The 24,370-nt window shown below is 38.4% G+C and overlaps 1 protein-coding gene and 2 non-coding genes across 3 annotated transcripts in view; 2 read left to right on the top strand and 1 right to left on the bottom strand.

The window, feature by feature from the left end:
• Positions 1 to 24,370, top strand: part of CAPZA1 (capping actin protein of muscle Z-line subunit alpha 1) — a 49,398-nt gene that overhangs the window by 15,005 nt on the left and 10,023 nt on the right. Inside the window, exons 2-7 of the mRNA XM_025374931.1 lie at positions 11,236 to 11,299; positions 13,446 to 13,497; positions 17,479 to 17,542; positions 18,335 to 18,541; positions 23,245 to 23,324; positions 23,931 to 24,009. Of these exons, the coding sequence (XP_025230716.1) occupies positions 11,236 to 11,299; positions 13,446 to 13,497; positions 17,479 to 17,542; positions 18,335 to 18,541; positions 23,245 to 23,324; positions 23,931 to 24,009 (546 nt within the window). The remainder of the gene's footprint in view (positions 1 to 11,235; positions 11,300 to 13,445; positions 13,498 to 17,478; positions 17,543 to 18,334; positions 18,542 to 23,244; positions 23,325 to 23,930; positions 24,010 to 24,370) is intronic.
• On the bottom strand, positions 599 to 659 carry LOC112615790. The gene has a single exon (XR_003117470.1). It is a non-coding gene; the product is annotated as a U7 small nuclear RNA (small nuclear RNA).
• On the top strand, positions 16,471 to 16,569 carry LOC112616394. Its single transcript, XR_003117627.1, has one exon. It is a non-coding gene; the product is annotated as a small nucleolar RNA U13 (small nucleolar RNA).

Raw genomic sequence — 24,370 nt, forward strand, 5'->3', positions numbered from 1 at the left:
GATGGTAATGATAGAGAATATAAAGTGGCTAGGACCCAAAGGATTTCTAGAAAAAGAAGATTATTTTCTTCGAAGTAGTAATTTGATAGTAATTTGAAGGGTTTGCTCAGTTTGTAAAGTAACAGTTACCCTGCTGTGACCAGTTAAGATAACAGTAGCTGACATTTATTGAGCCTCTCCTGTTATATTTTAAGTATTCTGCTAAAGATTTGACCATATGGCCGGGCGCGGTGGCTCAAGCCTGTAATCCCAGCACTTTGGGAGGCCGAGACGGGCGGATCATGAGGTCAGGAGATCGAGACCATCCTGGCTAACACAGTGAAACCCCGTCTCTACTAAAAAATACAAAAATCTAGCTGGGCGAGGTGGCAGGCGCCTGTAGTCCCAGCTACTTGGGAGGCTGAGGCAGGAGAATGGCGCAAACCCGGGAGGCGGAGTTGCAGTGAGCTGAGATCCGGCCACTGCACTCCAGCCCGGGCGACAGCGCAAGACTCCGTCTCAAAAAAAAAAAAAAAAAAAATAAAAAAAAAAAAAAGATTTGACCATATATTATCTCATTTAATCTTCACAACAATTTTTTTAAATTTAATATGAGTAAGTTGGTTTCCGGTGAAAACCAGAAAACCTGCTACACAAATTCTAAAAGAGCTGTAACAATTCACAACAATTTTTAAGGAGTACATACTATCCCACTTTAGGGAGAGGATGTGGTTCAAAGAGATTTTTAAGTGACTGAAATTCAAAACCAGGTCTGTCCAATCCAGAGCCTATATCTTTCCATTTGGCCATAGTACCTCATAATAATCTTTAAAACTGAGAACATTTCCTTTACATCTTTTTATTCAGAAGGGATTTTGTAAACATTTACTCATTGCCTGCTATATGTAATTTAATTTGCTAGATCCTGTAATGTATAGAAGAGGAAAGCAAGGCAGTTTCCCTCCCAAAAAAGCTTGAGTCTTTGGAGGCAGACTAGTATCTATAGAATTAATTGTCAATAGCAGTTGTATTTTAGGTGCTATGCTAAGCATTCAAATATACTTTGAACACTTTTTAAGGTTGGGTTGGAAGAACCCAACCTTAAAAAGATGGGAAGGATTTAGACAGACCAAGATGGAGAGAAAGGCACAACTTCCAAGGAGAGTATGAGTCAAGGCCAAGAGGTGAAGTCTTTAATACATTCAGTAGACTAATGAAGGAGGTAAAGGTTTTTGTTGACACCAGGGAGACATGTTAGCAGAGATTTGGCTCCTAAAGTATACAAAACTGGGGTGGTATAAACTGACCAGGCCTTTGCTAATAAGTGGAATGTGGATATTATCTAGCGAAAGAATTCTCCCTTTTCTATCTAGAATTATCCACCAGTGCCCACAAAGAGTTGCAGTTGTTAAATATTTAACTAACTTGAAGTTCTTTTGTATGTGATTGTCAAGGACTGTTTTTTTTTTTGAGACGGAGTAGCTGGGATTACAACGCCCAGCTAATTTTTGCATTTTTAGTAGAGACAGGGTTTCCACATGTTAGCCAGGCTGGTCTCGAACTCCTGACCTGCCCCGTCCTCTAAAGTGCTGGGATTATAGATGTGAGCCACCGTACCCAGCCCAAGGAAATAATTTTAAAAGCTAGTGATGGCCGGGCATAGTGGCTCGCCTGTAATCCCAGCACTTTGGGAGACCGAAGCAGGCAGAACATGAGGTCGGGATCTACCCTTTAGTGTAGATACTATCTGATGAATACAGTGTGTAGTGAAACTATTACTTTATGAAATAGGAACAGTTTTTTAAAGGTTTTTTTTTTTAAGCTCAGTTTAAGTTCAGTTTTTGTTCAACTAAAACCTTCATATTAGTGATTCTCAAGTTAGGGGAGCTGACATACCTCCCCTTTATGGGAGGTAACTGCCTTTTTTCTTTCCCTCTCCCACCTTTGAGAATGATTGACTAAATCACTGTTAATGAAAATGTCAGCCCTCATCTGTATTGTAGCAAAGATATTTTTTCAATCACTAACTGCTTAGTCATTTCCCTCTCCCTTTTTGCGCTATTAATTTCTTTTTTTTTTTTTTTTTTTTTTTTTGAGACGGAGTCTCGCTCTGTCGCCCAGGCTGGAGTACAGTGGCCGGATCTCAGCTCACTGCAAGCTCCGCCTCCCGGGTTTATGCCATTCTCCTGCCTCAGCCTCCCGAGTAGCTGGGACTACAGGCGCCCGCCACCGCGCCCGGCTAGTTTTTTGTATTTTTTAGTAGAGACGGGGTTTCACCGTGTTAGCCAGGATGGTCTCGATCTCCTGACCTCGTGATCCGCCCGTCTCGGCCTCCCAAAGTGCTGGGATTACAGGCTTGAGCCACCGCGCCCGGCCTTGCGCTATTAATTTCATCTTAGCTTTGACCCAGTTTTGAAGTTGGATAAAATGTTAACTTTTAAACTTATTATTTATCATTTTATCTATTCCTCTCAACTTTGTGACAACCGCATCTTTCACAAGCATAGCTTTGACTCAATTCTTGGTTAAAATAGTCTAAAAGGACAACGCCAAATTCATGTGACACACTAAAGGTAATCCTCCAGACTTTTACTTCCTTTTAATACTGCATGGTATAGTTGAATGTCTAAGTTATAATTCCCGCTCCACCCATTTATTATAAGCATGCAGTCTTAGACAAGGCACTTATACTCCCTGAACTTATTTCTTGATTTATAAATGGGGATAATAGTCTCTCCCCTGCCTGCTTTAACAAGCTGTTTTAAAGATCAATAAAAGAAACAGATTATGTAAGAGTTTTATAAACAATAAAATAGTATTCATTCGTTCACATTCCTAGCATGTTCTAGGTCTCAGTCCTGGGTATACTGCAGTGAACAAACACAACAAGTTCTTTTGTTCTATGTCAGGGGTTGACAAACTATGGCCAGTGGGCCAAATCCAGTCCACCATCTGTTTTTGTTTTGTTTTGTTGTTTATTGAGACAGGCTTTTGCTCTATTGCTGAGGCTGGAGTGCAGTGGCACAATCATAGCTCACTCACTGCAGCCTTGACCTCCCAGGCTCAAGTGATCCTCCTGCCTCAGCCTCCTGAGTAGCTTGGACTACAGGCATGTGCCACCATGCCCAGCTAAATTTTTTTGTTATTTTTAATAGAAATAAGATCTTACTATGTTGCCTAGGCTGGGTCTCTGAGCTCAGGCAATCCTCCTGCTTTGGCCTCCTAAAGTGTTGGTATTACGGGTGTGAGCTGCTGTGCTGGGCCCACTGCCTGTTTTTATAGGATCTATAAACTAATGCTTTTGGAATGGTTGAAAACAAACAAAAAAAGAATAATCATATTTAATGATGTGAAAATTACATGAAATACAATTTCAGGGTACAAAATAAAGTTTTATTGGAACACAATCATGCTTAACAGTTGGGACAGAAACTGTGACTCAAAGCCCATCTGCCCTTTACATTAGCAGTTTACTGACTCTTGCTCTATGATCTTGGACTTCTTTGGGGGATGTTGGACAGTAAACATGTAAGTATATGTTCAGTGGTGGCAAATTCCTTGAAGAAAAATAAAGCAGTAAAGGAGCTAGAATTGTGAAGGTTGAAAGGGTACAACAGCTACTTTATATATGGGAGTTAGGGAAGGGTAATTTATTTGGCAGGTAACATTTGAACAGAGACTGGATAAAGATTGGAGTGAATCATCCAAAAGAGCATTTCTGGCCAAAGGAACAAGAAATATGCCCTGAGGCATGAGTGTAGCTGTAAGTCTAGGAGCTAAGTGGTAGGAGTTGGAGGAATTAGGGAAGGAGGAGCTGTGGAACAGACTTTAGATTTTGTTTTTTGTTTTTGTTTTTTTTTTGAGACAGAGTCTCACTCTGTCACCAAGGCTGGAGTGCAGTGGCACCGTGTTGGCTCACTGCAACCTCCGTCTCCTGGGTTCAAGCAGTTCTCCTGCCTCAGCCTCCCGAGTAGCTGGGATTACAGGCGCCCACCACTATGCCTGGCTAGTTTTTATATTTTTAGTAGAGACGGGGTTTCACCATGTTGGCCAGGTTGGTCTCAAACTCCTGACCTCAGGTGATCCACCCACCTTGGCCTCCCAAAGTGCTGGGTTTAAAGGTGTGAGCCACCGCACCCAGCCCAGACTTTAGATTTTATAATGAGTATGTAAATATATTGGGCCGGGCACAGTGGCTCGCATCTGTAATCCCAGCACTTTGGGAGGCTGAAGCAGGTGGATCACCTGAGGTCAGGAGTTCGAGACCAGCCTAGCCAACATGGTGAAACCCCATCCCTACTAAAAATACAAACGTTAGCCAGGTGTGGTAGCACGTGCCTGTAATCCCAGCTACTCAGGAGGCTGAGGCAGGAGAATCGCTTGAACCCAGGAGGCAGAGGTTGCAGTGAGCTGAGATCATGCCACTGCACTCCAGCCTGGGCGACAGCACGAAACTCCAGATACAGATATAGATAGAATAATTTTATATAATATATAATTATATATTATATAATTTTAATATAATTATATGTATTATGTTTACTGCTACGTCAAGGTATTTTTGTGGTATTGTGTTCAAATAGTGAAAAAATCAACACTTCAGAAACTATCAAATATCTAATAACCATCCACCATTTCAGTAACTGTCAGGAAATAACATAGGATTCCTTGCCATGACAATGTGTTTTAGGATCCCATGTTGACATCTAATGATAACTACATTCTTTTTAACCACTCATTAAGTATTTCACCCTTGCCATTGCATATACTTTCAAATTTCCTCACTTTCATTTAAAAAATGGGAGATGTTTTGGTTCCTCTGATTGGATATTTCTCCTGTTCTTGGTATTCTCAGGTAAACAGGGAATATTAAGTTTTTTCAGCACTTGAACCTGGATTCAAATAATACTACTAGATTTTCTTTCCTCACCCTGCTTTTTAACTTAGAAAATGAAAGTGAGCTTTTAGTTAACCTTCATCTTTCATATAATCCCCTTGTTTAACCAATTAATCAATTTTTTAAGCATGAGGTACTATCGGGATATTAAGTGAAGTCAAAGGTCTTGGTCAAGTACTAACTTTAAAAAGCTTTCTTTACTGCCTTTAGGATTTGGACATCCTCACCTCAGTCGTTTGGCTTCCTTGACCTGGTTCTTTCAGTTTTCACGTCACTCAGTAGCCTTTACCTTTCTTTATTTCCCTTTTCATCTTAAAAAAAAAAAAAAAAAAAAAAAATTAAAGGATGATGGATGTTGACATGCTCCTTTTTTTATTAAAAAAATTTTAATTTGCTTTATCATACTAGTAACATTATATTTCTTATATAACTTTTTGAACACAGAGGAAAGCCAAAAAAAAAAGAAAAAAAAATTATTTTGTACTAGAGATAGTCCTAGTTAAAATTTAGTAGCTATACGTAGGTGTAAATATATATAATCTCTAAAAGACCAGAAAAGGAGTAAAGGCCCTTTTCATTCAACAACACGTTATAAACATATATAAACAGCATATTATAAACCCATGTCAACAAATGGAGCACTTCTCAAACTTTTTTTATTGTCAGGACCCCTTTACATACTTAAAAACTGAATTTTTATTTATGTGACTTATATCTGTTACATTAGATATTAAAACTGAGGTGCCCGGCGCAGTGGCTCACACCTGTAGTCCCAGCACTTGGGAGGTGAGGCAGGTGGATCATTTGAGATCAGGAGTTCAAGACGAGCCTAGCCAACATGGTGAAACCCCATCTCTACTAAAAACATAAAAATTGGCCAGGCGATATGGCACGTGCCTGTAATCCCAGCTACTCAAGAGGCTGAGGCCAGAGAATCGCTTGAACCTGGGAGGTGGAGGTTGCAGTGAGCTGAGATTGTGCTACCGTACTCCAGCCTGGGTGACAAGACTGAGACTCTGTCCCAAAAAAAATACTAAAACTGATTTTTAAAATAACTTGTTTTAAAATAATAAACCTATTACATTAAACATAGTTATTTGTTGTTTAAAAAAAAAAAATTTATTTTCCAAAACAGAAAAGGAATTAGTATGACAAGTAACATTGTTTTACATTTTGCAAGTCGTTTAAATGCCTACATTCAGTTTGTTATGACATATTGTCTTAGTTTGTGTATATTGTTTCCTCTACTTGGAATGCCCTCCCTGGTCTTAACTACTCATCCTCCAATCCATCTCAAACATCACTACCTTTGAAGACTACCTTTTTTTTTTTTTTTTTTCCCTGAGACAGAATCTCACTCTTATCGCCCAGGCTGGAGTGTAGTGGCACAATCTTGGCTCACTACGACCTCCGCTACCTGGGTTCAAGCGATTCTCCTGCCTCAGCCTCCCGAGTAGCTGTGATTACAGTTGCCTGCCACTGTGCCTGGCTAATTTTTGTATTTTTTTTTAGTAGAGATGGGATTTCACCATCTTGGCCAGGCTGATCTTGAACCCCTGACCTCGTGATCCGCCCACCTCGGCCTCCCAAAGTGCTGGGATTATAGGCGTGAGCCACCACGCCTGGCCGACCACCCCCTTTTTAATGTAGGTATACAGAGTTGATTGCATCTTCCTTTGTGCCTCAGTCTGCATTTAATACCTGCTTGCTACATTACTATCTAGGCGTCAGGTCCTTGAGGATAGTGACAATGTCTTATCTAGTCTTCAGTCTTTATTTATTGATACTTCTCTTCCTAGTTTGCTGAATGGATGAATTATTACTTTTTTATATGCAGTATCAGTTCATCTTCTATCCAAACAAACTGCTGTTCTTTCAGTTGTACCAATTCCATCAGATTTTGTAACTTCTGAAAATTTGGTTGGGACTTCAGGAATATTAATATCTTAAATTTTCAGTTTGGTAATTTTATTACATTCAAATATTATGTTATATAAGTAGTATGTAAAATATGACTGTGGCTTTATTCCTTTTTCCTTTCAGGGAATGTACTTTTTTGATAGTGTATGAATATGTATATACTTATTTTTTGGATTACATACACTTTACTTGACTGAGGAGTTTCATACTTATGTAAAGATTATGGGAAATGCACCTTGACAGAAGGGGGATAGACCATAGCTCACTGCACCGATTTGTCACAAATAGACCAAAAAAAAAAAAAAAAGGTTTATTATTAAAAGTAGGATTACTGATTTTTTAAATAAGAGATTGATACCAACAGTTGAGAAGTACAGAAATGTGATTAAGTGTACATGCCAAAGAAAATATAGATAGTTAGAAATCTATATTGTAATGGTTAGTCCTATGTAGCATAATTTTCATGAGTTGAGCAGGATTTCTTCCTGATTAGAATCCCTCTTTTTATTGTTTTTTCTCAGTTAATATAAGGAGCCTTATGGAGCATTTCCCCTCCACCAGTTTTCATCCCAGAAAAAAAAATATACTATCTGTAATTACCCTGTCAAGTCAGGGTTCTAATACTTTATGTACCTAAGAATATTCTAACATGTATTTTGTGGCATAAATTCCTGATGCCTGTTTCCAGGTAGTCCACATACCAACTTTTGTCCTCCAAGTCTTAAAAACTTTGTAGGATTTTGCAGCTAAAAGAAATTTTGCAGATTTTCTAATGTGACTCTATGAGGAGCTGGGTTATAATGACAAAACTCAGGACCGAAAACAGTAATGTTTCTAGGATCACAAATCTAGTTAGCTGATGGACCGACAGAGACAGTTATTGGAACCCAAATTTTCCATTCTACCTTGCTCCATCAATCACTAGGCCTTTCTTGACTAACGGTTTCATCACAGAGCAGCTTTTCTTTGTCCTTTTCAGAATAAGAGTGAACTTACAGTAAGATTATTTGTATAAGCCTAGGGATACTAAAGTTGTAAAGCATTTCTGTTTTGTTTATTTTCTTTTTTGAGACAGTCTCACTCTGTCGCCCAAGCTGGAGTGCAGTGGCAGGATCTCGGCTCACTGCAAACTCTGCCTCCTGGATTCAAGAGATTCTTCTGCCTCAACCTCTCAGGTAGCTGGGATTACAGGTGTGCGCCACCATGCCAGCTAAGTTTTGTATTTTTAGTAGAAACAGGGTTTCACCATGTTGGCCAGGTTAGTCTCAAACTCCTGACCTCAAATGATCTGCCTGCCTCAGCCTCCCAAATTGCTGGGATTACAGGCATGAACTACCGCACCCAACCCAAATTTCTGGGGTTTTTTTTCTAATTCTCTTCTCACTCCCAGCTTTCTTTCTTTTTTTCTTTCTTTTTTTTTTTTTTTTTTTTTAAGACAGAGTCTCCTACAGTTGCCCAGGCTGGAGTACAGTCTTAGTTCACTACAACCTCCACCTTCCAGGTTCAGGTGATTCTCCTGCCTCAGCTTCCCAAGTAGCTGGGATTACAGGCACCCACCACCACATCCAGCTAATTCTTGTATTTTTGGTAGAGATGGCGTTTCGCCATGTTGTCCAGACTGGTCTTGAACTCCTGACCTCAAGTGATCCACCCACCTCAGCCTCCCAAAGTGCTGGGATTACAGTCAGGAGCCACCACACCTGGCCCCAGCTTTATTTTCAAGAGACTCTGGAAAGTTTTTTTTGTTTGTTTTCTGTTTTTTATGCTGAAGAATTGTTTGAATTTGATGGGGTCATTAATAACTTAAAATTGTTTGAAGGAAATAAAGAAGTCAACAGAGGATGCCTATCTAGAAATAAGGCTCAGTTTATTGTTAGATATACCATGTTCTTCTTTGCCCTACATTAGGGAGTTGAATCATCTTCATATTCGTTATCACATCAAATATTAAGGAATTTTCATCCTTTCTTTCATGGTATGTTAGAACTATACTGAGAGACTCATTTGTGGTGAGCCCTATTTATTATCATTACTAGCATTATTACTATGTATAGATACTGCCAAATATCTATATATTGGTATTGCCAAATGCCAGATAGATAGGAACCATTCTGGAGGATCTTACATCAGTTTAAGAATCAAGAAGGAAGGGACCCAGAACAGTCTTAGAGTAGATTAACTGGAGAATTGCTGTCTAGTTAGTTGGACCACTTAACTCCTCCCTTCTCTCCTCTTTGGGCTAAGCTGAAGACAAAAACAGCATTTGTCCTCAGAATATAGCACTGAGTATGAGCATTGGGACCATAGACACACAGCAGTGTCCCACCTAGCCTGTGGACCTTAGGCTCACTCAGAAGATAAACTGCTCACACACCCTGATGAGCAGAAGCAAATCTACTCTTTCCCTCCCCTGTAGTCACTAGAGACAAGCTACCAGCAAACAGAATGACAAACTAAATTAAATTCAGAGCACCATTTATGGAAAACCAGTACCACGAAAGGGAAGAATCAAATTCAATGAAGAGAGGATCTAAATTTTTAGGAAACAGTCAATAGAACAAGACTTTAAAATGGGTAGTTATACTGGCACACTGGCTCACACCTGTAATTTCAGTGCTTTGGGAGGCTGAGTTGGGAGGATCACTTGAGGCCAGGAGTTTGAGAACAGCCTGGGCAACATAGTGAGACCCTCTCTCTGCAGGAAATTAAAATTTTTAAAAAATTAGCCAGGCATGGTGAGGCACACCCGTAGTCTTAGCTACTTGAGAACTTGAGGCAGGAGGATCACTTGAGCCCTGGAGTTTAAGGTTACAGTGAACTGTGATCACACTGCTGCACTCTAGCCTGAGCAACCAAGTGAGACCCTGTCTCTGAGAAAAAACACCTAAAAAATTAAATAAGGAGTTAATGTCCTAATACAGATGATTGTATACACACTAAAAGAAATTGCTTTGCTCTACATACTTGCCAGTACCCCCCCCCCAAAAAAAAAATGACAAAAGGAATTACCAAAAATCTTAGAAATTAAAAATTGAACAGTCAAAATAATTGTTATGCTGGGCCTGGTGATGAGTGCGCGTACTCCCGGCTACTCAGGAGGCTGATTTGGAAAGATTCCTGAGGTCAGGAGTTGGAGGCTGCAATGAGCTATGATCACGCCACTGTACTCCAACCTGGGCGATATAGCGAGACCCTGTCTCTTAAAAAAAAAAATTGAGCAGGAAAATGGGCACAGATGAAGAGCATATTAGTGGATTGGAGTCAAGCATTTTCCCCAGACAAAGCATAAAATGACAAAAAAGATAAAATCTAGAGAAAAACAATTAGATAAGCAGGTTAGAACCTAACATTTTATCATCCATTTATAATAGTATATCTAAAAAGGGAGAATGGCAACAGGGGGCAGAGGACAGAGACTAGGTTGAGTAACAGAAGAAATATTTTCCATAGCATTCCTTATGCCCTTTAATACAGTGGTGAATAGTAGAGGTGATAGGAGTCATCTTTGTCTTGTATTAAAGTTGATGACTTAGGGCAGGCACAGTGGTTCACACCTATAACCCCAACACTTTGGAAGGCCGAGGCCAGAGGATCACTTGAACCTAGGAGTTTGAGACCAGCCTGGGCATGGTGAGACTTGTCTCTACAAAAATAAAAATTACAAAATTAGGTGTGGTGGCACATTCCTGTGGCCCCAGCTACTCAGGAAGTATGAGGCAGGAAGATCGCTTGAGCCCAGGAGGTTGAGGCTGCAGTAAGCCTTGATCATGCCACTGCACTCCAGCCTGGACAACAGCCAAGACCCTATCTCAAAATAAATTAATTAGTTAATAAAGTTAGTGACATTGCTTATGTTTCATTATTAAGGTTTTTGTAAAATTTTGGTAGATAGCCCTTTATTAAGTTAAAAGCATTTATTTTATATCTACCAAAAACTAATAGTTTTGGTTTTTTATGATATTGGAGTAGGTGTTAATTTTTTTTTCAGCATGAGTTGAGATGATCACATGGTTTTGGTCTTTTAATTTGTAAGTTACAGTAACTTATTATATTGAACCATCCTTGTATTGGGAGAATTGGTATTGATATGCTATAATTTGCTAATATTTTATTTAGTTTTGCTTAAATGTTCATAATCTAGATCATAGCTTTCTCTTTTTGTGAATGTAAGGTATTTGGTCAAAAACTATTATCCTGTTTTTGAAAGACAAATTCAGATTTATCAAAACACATATATTCCCAAATCAGAATGTACCTATATTGATAGTAACAGCTTTGGGGTGCTTTATGAAAAGAAAATTTGAAGGCTGCTAAACAGTAAATGTTTAAACAGGACATTTTTTTCAAGGGATGTGATGAAAATTTTGTAATTTGTTAATTGTTTCTCCTTTTATATGTTACTCTTCATAATTCTAAGTGTAAATTTTGTTTCTCTTTAGGTACGCATAGCTGCTAAATTCATCACTCATGCACCCCCAGGGGAATTTAATGAAGTATTCAATGGTGAGTAAAGATTAGTATTTTAATCCCTCCTTAATTACTATTATTTATTGAGTACTTGCTATCTGTTTTAATTCTTATGACTTGTTGTAGCTATAGCTAAGTAAATCAAGATTCGAAGAAATTAAAATGACTTGTCCAAGGTCCTCCAGTTAGTAAATGTCAAAGCAAGAATTCAAACCCAGGTCTGAGTCAAAATAAAGCTCCTAACCCATAAATTAGGATGCCTGTCTTATGTGAGAAAAGATTTTAAGGCAGATTAGTATCAATAAATGTAGAAAATATTAAATTATTTTCATAGTTCTATTTTTTCCTTATAGATCATAGCTTAATTTTCTTTAGTGCTTTGCCTTAGGAAGTCACATGTTATGGAACACTTTTTTGGGACAGTGGGGCCGAACTGACTATATCTGGGGAGCTTGTTAAATATGCAGATTCAGCTTTATCTTCCCCTCAAGATTCGCATTCATTAGATCTGAGGTGGAACTGGTTAATCTGTATTTCATCAAGTTCTTTACCAGGTGATTCTGAATCGCAGCAGGTTGGGGAACCACAGTTAAATACATTTACAACTTTCCATACTATCTGCTGTCTTAATACATTTTACAAGATGGAAAATGTGATGGAGCATCTTAAACTTCATGATGAAATAACCATAATCCCATTTTAAGTTATTAAGTTCATCTTAAAGATTCCTTAAGTAAAATAATAATTGTTGTACATCTTGGTTCAGTTTAGCAAACATTTATTTTGAGATTCTAATTTTATATGAGAAAGTTAGCTACTCGAGAGTAACTGTATGATATTCCTCTGTACCTGGTCCAGATGGTAGAACAGTCAATAATAATCTTGATTGCTAAAATTGGGAAAAGTAACTGGGAGAAACATAAACATTTGCTTCAAGGAGTATAAGATATAACAGAAGTAAATCAAGATATTTTTTATAAAACCGTTTGTGGCTTTTGAGCACCAACAGCAAAGGAAACAAATGCAGCCTTTTTCTAGTCTTTTACATTGACTAAATTCTTAGTAACATTTTAAATAAATTTTCCTGTTGAAATTTTCTTTTTCTTTTTATTATTATTATTATTTTGACAGAGTCTTGCTCTGTCGCCAGTCTGGAGTGCAGTGGCGTGATCTCGGCTCACTGGAACCCCTGCCTCCCAAGTAGCTGGAACTACAGGTGCTCACCCCCACGCTCCACTAATTTTTTTGTATTTTTAGAAGAGATGGGGTTTCACCATGTTGGCCAGAATGGTCTCAATCTCTTGACCTCGTGATCCGCCCGCCTCAGCTTCCCAAAGTGCTAGGATTACAGGCGTGAGCCACCGCGCCCAGCCGAAATTTTCAATTTTCAGTAGAAAATTCTTCTTGAACTTTAGCTCAGATAAATTCTTGACTAACAGGCCAGGTGTGGTGGCTGACACCTGGAATCCCAGCACTTTGGGAGGCTGAGGTGGGCAGATCGCCTTAGGTCAGGAGTTCAAGACCAACCTGACCAACATGATGAAGTCCCGTCTCTACTAAAAATACAAAAGTTAGCTGAGCGTGGTGGCAGGCGCCTGTAATCCCAGCTACTCAGGAGGCTGAGGCGGGAGAATCTCTTGAACCGGGGAGGTGGAGGTTGGAGTGAGCTGAGATTGCGCCATTGCACTCCAGCCTGGGCGACAAGAGCGAGACTTCGTCTCCAAAAAAAAAGTGACTAGACTTCTGACACACAGCTTTTTAAAAAGGTTGTAGACCTCACATTAGATTCTCCAATGAAAAATGTGTTTTAAGAATTTCACTGTCACTGGCTGAATTGTGCCTAGCTTTCTTGATATGATATTGTAGAAGAGCCTGCAATTCTTAATCTATGCTCATATTAAAGGATTCATTTAAATACAGAATTAGCACTCTTTACCTGTGGCTTTCTATAAACCATGTTACTCATTTGCTATGAAGTTCCTTGAGACTATATAGCACACATAATTGTACACAAATCTGTGAACATTAGCATCTTTATATTTGCATGTTTAGAATTTCTACTCATATAGTACACCTGAAGACTAATCTTACAAAGCCTGAATTTTAAAAATTGCATCTAGAAATCTGCTAAAATTTCTCAAATTTATCCTCCACTGAACATTGTAACATTTTTCTTCCTCAGATGTTCGGCTACTACTTAATAATGACAATCTCCTCAGGGAAGGGGCAGCACAGTAAGTATCTTTCCAAATCCACTTAGAATGTTATTCTAACATTGGATAAACTATGTTGACAGTGAACTAGCACCCTGAAAACAAAGTTTAAAATACTTCAAAGTAAAGCAGTTGGGTTTAGCAATTTTCGTTGTTTTTTTTAATTGGAAAAAACATGTTCCCCCAATTGTTATTTACTTCCTCAAAGCTTATTATAATATATGAACTAGTTTTTATTTCTGCCCACATTTGCCCCATTAAAGCAGAGTTTAATGCTAGCTGTTAGGTTTTCCTTTACAGTTGTTCTAGTTCATGTTGAGTTTTTTTAAACAGCTAGCTATACATAGGAATGATCTGCCAGTGAGGAATGATAATGTTTAAGAATAGCAAATATTAATAAAGTGCCTTAATAGTGAGAATTAACCATAGGATAAAAGCATGATTAGGTTACCTAATCATTGACTCCTTATCACTCTGAAGCTAATTAATCTTTCTAAAATATTTCCATTGTGTCCTTGCCTTCAAAACTACTACAATGGTGCCTCTTTTTTTTTTTTTTTTTTTTTGATACCTTCTATAATAAAATCTAAACTTGCTGTAGCTTTCAACGCTCCCTGTTGTCTGGCTTTATCACTACTCTACTCTTCAACACAAAGTTCTGTTTCAGTTGCTGTCTACCCAACTGGCTCAGAGTTCCTTTGTAAAGAGTTGGATAATGGCTAGGTGGGGTAGGGATGGGGAGACAGAACAAGGACATGTTGATGCAGAGCAACAAATAATTATCATAAAGTCATTGGGTATGATATATAATTGGTTTAGATTTTAGCCATAGAAAACTGTTGTAAGAGCTGCTGCCTGGGAAACAATCTGCCCTGTCCATACTGCTTTTTTGGAACTCATTTTGGGGCTAGATTCTGCAAACAGAATTTGCATAGCTTTACTGTAATTGTCATCATGAATGATACCCTAATTATACATTGATTTAAGGAAGCTAGGCTCACATCAGATATACTCTAATGATGGTTTCTCTTAGATTCATAGAATCTGCCATACAAAAGGACATTCATCATTTGCTAGTTTAACTCCTCTCTGCTTTCTTTCACTGAAAGAATTTAATCAACATCTGTCAATAGACAGTTATCTAATCTGAATGCTTCTAGTAATAAGGAATTCACAATCTCACAAGGCAAGTTCTTCAGTTTGCCTGCCATACTGGTCCCAGTTTTATCCTTGAGAGCTACCCACAATAAATCTGCTCTGTACATCACTTGATAAGCTGAAAGGGGTGGATGTTGAATATCACCCGAGTGTGATTGCAAACTAAAGCCTGTTATCCTATTTCCAATTAGAACCAAAGAGAAGCTGGTATGTAGCTTCTCCGCCTTTTGGTTAAGATTAAGAGAAGTTGGTATGTAGTTCAGATACTTCATTTGCTTTAATTGCACTGACACTAAAGCTTTGTATTTATAAATATTCTGGTTCTTATAGACTATAGGTTCTTAGGGAACCCTCTTGTTAAGAGAATTTTAAATATTTGATTTTCCATAGAGAAGACCCAAATATTTGATTTTCCATAGAGAAGAAAAATTCAGTCTTATTTCTGTATTAAAGCATTTCAGTCCCTTGGCCATAGTCCTCATAGTAACTGCTCAATTAATGTTTTCATAATCATTATCACAATTATTGCCTTCAGTCTTTATAAAATGAAGGTCTTGAAGTAGCTAAGATTTGCCATCTTTCCTGGATTTGCTCCTGTTTCTGGCCACCAGAACCATCCCCAGATAATTCCAGAGCTTCTGGAATGAGTAGGGTGTTGTAAGTTACGTTAAAGAGTGAATTTCATTCTGACAGAGATAGTGAGATTGTTTTGAGCAGAGAATAACATAATGAGACTTATATTTTAGAATAATCACTAGCTCCTGTGTAGAGGGGCAAAAGCTGAGGTAAGATGAGTAATTGCAAGACTATTAGAATAGTTCAGGGATAGATGCTAGTGGTTGGACTAGAGTGGTAGCAGTGGGGGTGGTGGGAAGGAGTCAGATTCTGAATATGTACTTAAGTAGGGCCTACAAGATTTACTGATGGACTGGATGTGAAGTGTGAGAGAAAGAGAAGAATCAAAGATCACCCCAAGTTTTTGGCTTAGGCAGCTGATAAAATGGAGATCCTGTTTACTTGAGATGGAATTAAAGGTAAGGACATTTTCGTGTTAGTGTTTGTAATCCATAGTCTTAGGACGTATACTAGAATAAAATATTTACTTCTTACTCGTTTTTTTTTTTAAACTAATATTTATTCTACTTTTTATGAATAATTTATATCCTTTCTGAAGAGCCAATATGTTTGGGATTAATTTTGCTACATGGGGATGTAGTGCTTTAAGAAGTAAAACACAGTAATAACTTTTGAGGCTGAGGCAGGAGAATCACTTGAATCTGAAAGGTGGTGGTTGCAGTGAGCCAAGATTGCACCACAGCACTCTAGCCTGGGCAACAGTGAAACTCCATCCCCTGCCCAAAAAATAAATAAATAAATAAACAAAATAGACAGTAATAACTTTTAACAAAATAAGATTGAAAATTAGCTTTAGAGGCTGGGCACGGTGGCTCACTCCTGTAATCCCAGCACTTTGGGAGGCTGAGGCAGGCGGATCACCTGAGGTTGGGAGTTCAAGACCAGCCTGACTAACATGGAGAAACCCTGTCTCTACTAAATATACAGAAATTAGCCAGGCGTGATGGCACATGCCTGTAATCCCAGCTACTCAGGATTAGCTGAGTAGATGATCCAGCTGAGGCAGGAGAATCGCTTGAACCCGGGAAGTGGAGGTTGCAATGAACCAAGATCACGCCGTTGCACTCCAGCCTGGCATCTGAAAAAAAAAAAAAAAAAAAAAAAACTTTAAATGTTTGAAGAAGTTGACATTTTGTTATTTTGCTTTATCTTGAAAAGCCTAGGGAAAGTTTAACACTCTGCTTGAAACTAGTGGTCTCCATCCTTTTGTAGTTCGTAAGTGTGATGGTTGAGTTTTCACATGCATGTGAGATGTGCCTCCCTCAAACCTTGTTATGTTGGCACATTACCTGTCTGACATGGGAAAAAAATACTAGCCGTCTGTTTTAATAGGTTAAAATTGGGAATGCTGTGAGAAGACAGATACTTTTCAAGAATATAAGTGTAACTCTTATTTCCATCTTTCTTTTATCTTGTTTTTTGCTTTAGCTTTGTAAAATGTATTAGAGAGCCATTAAAAATGCAGAATTTCAAAAATCAAGCTTTGGACAAATAAACAGTAATATTAGGCATGTACTTTGATTATTTACGCATTCCTCTTTTAAAAATAACTACTCTGTGCCTGAGGCTCTGCTTTTATACTTGACTCATGCTCAACTCTCACTTCACCTTCTTCGCATGTCAGATGCCTTCTGACATTTAATTATAGTTTCTCGTGACTTTGAGAGCCGAGAAAAAAAAAATCATTTCCAAAATAGTGTATCAATGGAAAATTCTTTTTAATTAATGAAAGCTTCTGCCCAAACAATTAAAATTGTTGGCAGTTCACAATAATCAGATTGCTTCAAACTTTGGAATTAGCTGAGTGTGGTGGTGCGCACCTGTAGTCCCAGCTACTCAGGAAACAGATGGGGAAATCTCTTGAGCCCGGGTGTTTGAGGCCAGCCTGGCAACATAGTGAGACTATCTCAAAACAAACCAACTTTGGAATTGTCTAAGTAGAGGGTCTTTTGGAGCTTAGGAGCAAAGAGGAAAAGGTAATTTCAGAGTTTAAGGAGCTTCCAAGATCTCCGTGAAGAGGAGTCCCTTCAGAAAGCTGGAAGGCATTATGTTAACACTGGATGTCTGGGGAGAAAGGGGAAAAGTACCGGGTACTGTTTTCACATTTCCTTTAACTATTCTGTGAACCACCTTTGTGTTTATTTACACATAATTCTTTTCTCTCTCCCTCCTTTTTTTTTTTTCAAAAAAAACTTTTTAAAAAAACAGTGCATTTGCCCAGTATAACATGGATCAGTTCACGCCTGTGAAGATAGAAGGATATGAAGATCAGGTAATAATTGCCTTTTAGAAGGCTATGCCTGGGACATAGTAGAAATCCTATTAATAGAAACCAAAGCAGATGTCTGAACCAGGTGCTGAGTAAATTTGTCTTAGTTTTTTTAGTTTTTGTACGTACTCTACATGTTACGATATTTTTCCTCTTTCTGATAACACTAGCAGTTTCTTTGACAAGAAAGGAGAGCAGCCTCTAACAAGAACAGTGAAAATGGAAGTATTTAAGTCGTACAGGTTTTCCAGCTGTCTTTAATTCTCCTTGATAAGAGTAACAGCAGACATATTTAATGGAAAAACAGAGGCACTCCTGAAATTTAGACTACTTATTTATTACTTTAGGATTTTGGTGGTTGGAAAATGGGGTGAGAAAACAGTTTACTTTATGTATTTTTTCATTTTTGAACCATGTGAATGTATTACCTATTATAAATGCTAAGTGTAATGGCCCTAAAGTTTCATAATGACTCTGGAAAAAATCTGTGAAAAAAATACAAAAGTGTACATAAAAGTTATCACAGCTATGTATAAAATAACTATATAGATAATATATTAGAAACCAAGAAATGAAGTATATTATTAATATGGGGGATATTTTGTAGTTTAAAGTTGACTTATTCATAAATGTAATATTCTTAATAATATGGGACTTGGTTGAAAAATTATGAAAGAGAAATCTGACGAAATGAAAAGTTAACTGCCTCAGAATTTTTATTGATGTGTTTCACAAAAGGCAGTAAGAATTGTCTTTTTTACAAAGTTACTCATATGTTTAATCATTCTTTGGAAGGTCTTAATTACAGAGCACGGTGACCTGGGTAATAGCAGATTTTTAGATCCAAGAAACAAAATTTCCTTTAAATTTGACCACTTACGGAAAGAAGCAAGTGACCCTCAGCCAGAAGAAGTAGATGGAGGTCTGAAGTCTTGGAGAGAATCCTGTGACAGTGCTTTAAGAGCCTATGTGAAAGACCATTATTCCAACGGCTTCTGTACTGTTAAGTATCTGCTTCATTATCAAAGAGTGTTTTCTTATATTTACCTTATCCTTTGGAGACTTTGGCCTACCAAACATCCCTTCTTTCTTCTTAATCATGCTCTCTTCTCCTCTGCATTTTATTCCCTAAATCATTTTGGAAAGGGGTATAAATAAATGGAAATTTTTATATGGAAAAGTTCTTTTTAAAATCCCAATGCGCCGGGCGCGGTGGCTCAAGCCTGTAATCCCAGCACTTTGGAAGGCCGAGACAGGCAGATCACGAGGTCAGGAGATCGAGACCATCCTGGCTAAGATGATGAAACCCCGTCTCTACTAAAAAATACAAAAAATCTAGCTGGGCGAGGTGGCGGGCGCCTGTAGTCCCAGCTACTCGGGAGGCTGAGGCAGGAGAATGGCGTGAACCCGGGAGGCGGAGCTTGCAGTGAGCTGAGATCCGGCCACTGCACTCCAGCCTGGGTGACAGAGCGAGACTCTGTCTCAAAAAAAAAAAAAAAAAAAAATCCCAATGCACAAAAAATTTAGATATCTGTGTATTCTGTTTTCACATTTGACTTATGAGAAATGCCTTACACCCATCAGGAAAAGGTCTTTGTTTTTTTTTTTTTCCGTTCTTTTTTTAAATTAACCTTTTAAATTAATTTTTTTCTTGTTTGTATTTTTACCCAGATCTAAAAGGTCTTTGGTTTGGACACAGAGAAAAAATGGTATACTAAGATTGTTTAGAGAGCTATTGCTCATATTTGTGACTTTTTGATATAGGCATTTTTACACAAAGCTACTTCTACATAGTTTAGATATTTATATTAGGTAATCAAAACTATTAGAACTAAACAATTGGCTGGGTACGGTGGCTCATGCCTGTAATCCCAGCACTTTGGGAGGCCAAGGTGGGCAGATCACTTGAGGCCAGGAGTTCGAGACCAGCCTGGCCAACATGGTGAAACTTTGTCTCTACTTAAAACATACAAAAAGTAATTGGATGTGGTGGTGCACACCTGTAGTCTCAGCTACTCAGGATGCTGAGGCACAAGAATCACTTGAACAAGGGAGGTGGAGGTTGCAGTGAGCTGAGACCACCCCACTACACTCCAGCCTGGGCAACAGAGTGAGACTGTCTCAAAAAAACAAAAAACAAAAAAACCAAACGATTTTTTAAAAATCAGGAATGATTTTCTTTTTGTTGTTGTTGTTTTGTTTTTTGAGACAAAGTCTCACTCTGTCACCCAGGCTAGAATGCAGGGGCACCTTGTCGGCTCACTGTAACCTCCATCTCCTGGGTTCAAGCAATTCTTCTGCTTCAGCCTCCTGAGTAGCTGGGATTACAAGTGCCCACCAACACACCCGGCTAATTTTTATATTTTTAGTACAGACACTAGAGACGGGGCTTCACCGTGTTGGCCAGGCTGGTCTCGAACTCCTGATATCAGGTGATCTGGCTGCCTTGGCCTCCCAAAGTGCTGGGGTTACAGGCGTGAACTGCTGCGCCTGGCCTGATTTTCTTTTACTACCTCTTGACTGTAAAAATAGATAAATTTGACTTTATCATGATTTTTCCTTTATAAAATTATGGCATATTAAGAAAAATATTGATTCGAATATTTTTTATTTTTAAATTGACAAAAATATGGTATGTACAACATGATGTTTTCAATATGTATACATTGTGGAATGGCTGTATTGAACTAATAACATGGATTATTAGTACACATATTTATCATTTTTTTGTTGTGGGAAAATCTCTTTTAGCAATTTTCACTAGAATATTTTAAATATGCAATGATGAATTACATGGCAGTCTAGAATACAGTTAGGAGCACTTACTTTGAAGCCTAACTAACTAGTTTGAATCCTGGCCCTGCCAGTTAATTAGTTGTATGACCTTAGGTAAATTACTTAACATCTCTGTGCTTCAATTATTTGACTGTAAAATGGAAATAATTGTTTTTACCTCACAGAGTTGTTGTGAAGATTTAATGAATTAGTAATATATGTAATATATGCCTGGAACAGTGCCTGGCACAAAGTAAGCTCTACATAAATGTTAGATAAATGTTAGGCTAGGTGTCATTATGTTTGATTTTTTTTTTTTTTTTTTTAAATGAGAATACCCATTATAGTGGACTGAACAAGTATGGAATTCCTGTTGGGAAGCCAGTATTGCAAAGGGGAGACATGATAGACTCCCATTTAGAAATTGACTGTTTAATCCTAAATATACTTTGAATTTATTGTCTGTTATCCATTCAAAGTTTGTCACTACCCATTCTTAATTTGGAGAGCTCCAGCACCAAATAACCCTACTGTGTCCTTAGCTATCATATGAGCTACAGAAAGTCATGGAATTGTTCTGATGGTGTCTGCTGTATATAAGTGTCCTGTGACTATGTCTTCAGCTCACCTGCTTAGTAGTCCATAATTTCCTCTCATTATTCCCTATCACATTTTCTACATAGTGTGTTGCAAACATTTTTCGTTGTCCTCTGACAGGCATCTAATCTCCCATGTTTTGTAAGGATCGAAACTGACAGAAAATCTTTTTTTTTTTTTGTTTTGAGACAATCTAACTCTGTCTCCCAAGCTGGAGTGCAATGGTGTGGTCTAGGCTCCCTGCAACCTCCCTTTCCTGGGCTCAAGCGATTCTCCTGCCTCAGCCTCCCGAGTAGCTGGAATTACAGGCGCCTGCCACTACACCTGGCTAATTTTTATATTTTTAGTAGAGACGGGGTTTCACTATATTGGCCAGACTGATCTTGAACTCCTGACCTCATGATCTGTTCGCCTCAGCCTCCCAAGTAGCTAGGACCACAGGTGCATGCCACCATACCTAGCTAATTTTTGTGTGTGTGTGTGTGTGTGTGTGTGTGTGTGTGTGTACTACAAGGCATGAGCCACGTGTGTGTGTGTGTGTGTGTGTGTGTGTGTATGTGTACTACAAGGCATGAGCCACCATGCCCGGCCTATTTCTCCTTCTTTGTCTGCCCTTTCCACTTTGCCCTTTCTCCCTCTTCTCCACTTTTTCCCTTCTCTCATCTCTCCCTGCATCACCACCAAATCAGTACACATTCTTCCCCTGCTAATGCCATTTCCTCTCTCTACTTCTGAACCCTTTGATTTTTTACTTTAGTCCCCATTGTACAGAAACTGCTCTGAGTTTACTAATGCTTCGTGAGTTACCTAGTCCAATGTCCTTTTCCTTGTCTATGACTTCCGAATGGCATTTCACACTGAAGCCAATCAACTACTTCTAGAAATTATCTTTTACTTAGGCTGGAGTTTTGCTCTTTTTGCCCAGGCTGGAGTACAGTGGCATGATCTCAGCTCACTGCAACCTCCGCCTCTCAGGTTCATGCAATTTTCCTGCCTCAGCCTCCCGAGTAGCTGGGATTACAGGCACCCACCACCACACCTGGCTAATTTTTGTATTTTTAGTAGAGACGGGGTTCCACCGTGTTGGCCAGGCTGGTCTTGAACTCCTGACCTCAGGTGATCCCCCCTGCCACGGCCTCTCAGAGTGCTGGGATTACAGGTGTGAGCCATTGCACCCAGCCCCCTAATTATTCTTACTCTGTTTGTACTAAGTTCTTTTTTTCCCCTACCTTTGTAAATGTAGGCATTCCCCAAAGTTCATAGTTCATTTAATGCAGGTAAAGTAACATAGACTTCGGTGTCACAAAAACAGTGGGGATTCTACCTTTGGATTCTAGCTTTACCACTTTCTGAGTCACCTTAGGCAAGAAGCTTTGTGAACTTCAACTTCTCATCTGTAGATGATAACAATATATTTCATCAGATTTATTGGAGGAAAAAGAAAATACATGTAGAAACATATTTTGTGGACTATAAAGCACTTTTTTTTTCTTACTTTCCCTTGGTGATTGTATTTCCATTCACCTCTCCCACACTAAGGAAGAGTTAGTGTTTCTAACTACTAACTAGATATCTCCATCTGTAGTTCCCAGTTTGTTAATGACACCACCATCTTTTTAGTCACCCTTTAGTTCCTTCTTTCCTTTGCCTGTCATTTGCAATATTCTGCTAGACTTTGATTGTTCTTCTGCATTCTGTATGCAGCTCTTCCTTTCCATTCCCTTTAATACAACCCTGGCTTGTTGCCTAGATTAATCCTGTGGCCTCCTAACCAAGCTTCAGCTTTTCTTCGTTTTATCTTGAATACCAGTATTGATTATTCTCCCACAATATTAGTTCTAGTCATGTTTTGCTGTCTCTCTATTGCCTATAGAATAAAGTCTTAAACTTCTTACTTTACATCTACTATTACATGACCTAAATCCACCATCCTGTTTTGTCTTTCATTGGTTCACTTCACACACACCCTCCAAACATGACAGAACTATCAGCCTTTCACTGAACAAGTCCTTAGTTTCCTGTCTCGCCTTTGTTTTCAGTCTCCACTTATCAGAATCTCATCTGTCTTGTATGACCCAGCCTAAATGGCACCCGCCTTGTACCCCAAACCAAGAGCAGTATTTCCCTCTGTTTTCGTTGTATCACTGTCTCTGGTAGAACCTAACATGTTCTGCTTTGTTTTCATATCCCATGTGCACTATTGTGTTGTAAGCTCATTTTATCTGATTCTTTGTCTCCCCCAAGGATTTAACACGCCACTTTTGTACAATGCGTGTTGTTTAAATTAAATGTGTTTGGAGTCTATTTAACTATTTTTGTTTTCCCAATAATAGGTTTATGCTAAAACTATCGACGGGCAACAGACTATTATTGCATGTATTGAAAGCCACCAGTTTCAGCCTAAAAACTTCTGGTAAGAAATAGATATTCTCTTCTATTTGTATCTAATTTATATCCGAAAGAAACCAGCAGTTGATACTTGGTTTTTAATCCAACTAGCTTGGAATAATTATTTAACTTACAGACTTCAGTTTTCTATCTGTAAATGAGAGATTAAGATTCCTTACAGTTCTGGGTTTTATAATTATATTTTCCTTTAAAAGTTACTCTTACTTTGAGTGAGAACAAGTGATTAGTAAAGTGCCCTGTTGAAAATCTGAGTTTTACTTGGCTTAGGGTTAATGCTACTTGGGTTAATTGCATAACTCAGCAGCCTATTCATCTGATTTTGGAAGAGCCTCCCATGAGCAGAATAGGCATGGTTTTCCATTTCGAGGGAAAAAAGGAAAAATGAAAGTCAAAATAACTTAGAAAAGGCTTATGGTCAGGCCACTTAGATTCAGACTTTTATTTGAGTAGACAGAGCTTTGGGTTTGCCAAACTGGAAATGACAGTTTCTCTTTTTTTTTTTTTTCTTTTTTTGCACCCCTCTTTCCCAACTTCTGTACCTCAGTGGCAAATCACTTCTTTCTTGTGCTTATTGCTAATTCTGCAATGTTGTGTGTGTGTGTTTTAATAGGAATGGTCGTTGGAGATCAGAGTGGAAGTTCACCATCACACCACCTACAGCCCAGGTGGTTGGAGTGCTTAAGATTCAGGTGAGATTCCAACATGTTTATAGACTTAAAACTTCACATCTTTAAAACATGTGCAAGTTGCTCTGGTATTAAATAAGGACCAAGTATATGTAGATGCAAAGGGAGACTGATGGTAGTGAATAGAAATAGAAGCCTCCTTCTTGGGGTAGTAAACAGAGAGAGCTATTCTGAGTTGATAAAGGATAGTATGTAGAGTATATGGCAACATGGTTATTGTTATTTTTCCTTTAAAGGAAACATAAGATATATCTAGGAATTATCAAACAGCAGTTTTAGGAAAGAATTAAAATTAATAATAATAATTATTATTATTTTTTGGGATAGTCTCACTCCATCACCCAGACTGGAGTACAGTGACATG

Source organism: Theropithecus gelada, chromosome 1 (genome assembly GCF_003255815.1).
Source record: "Theropithecus gelada isolate Dixy chromosome 1, Tgel_1.0, whole genome shotgun sequence".
Lineage (NCBI taxonomy): Eukaryota > Metazoa > Chordata > Mammalia > Primates > Cercopithecidae > Theropithecus > Theropithecus gelada.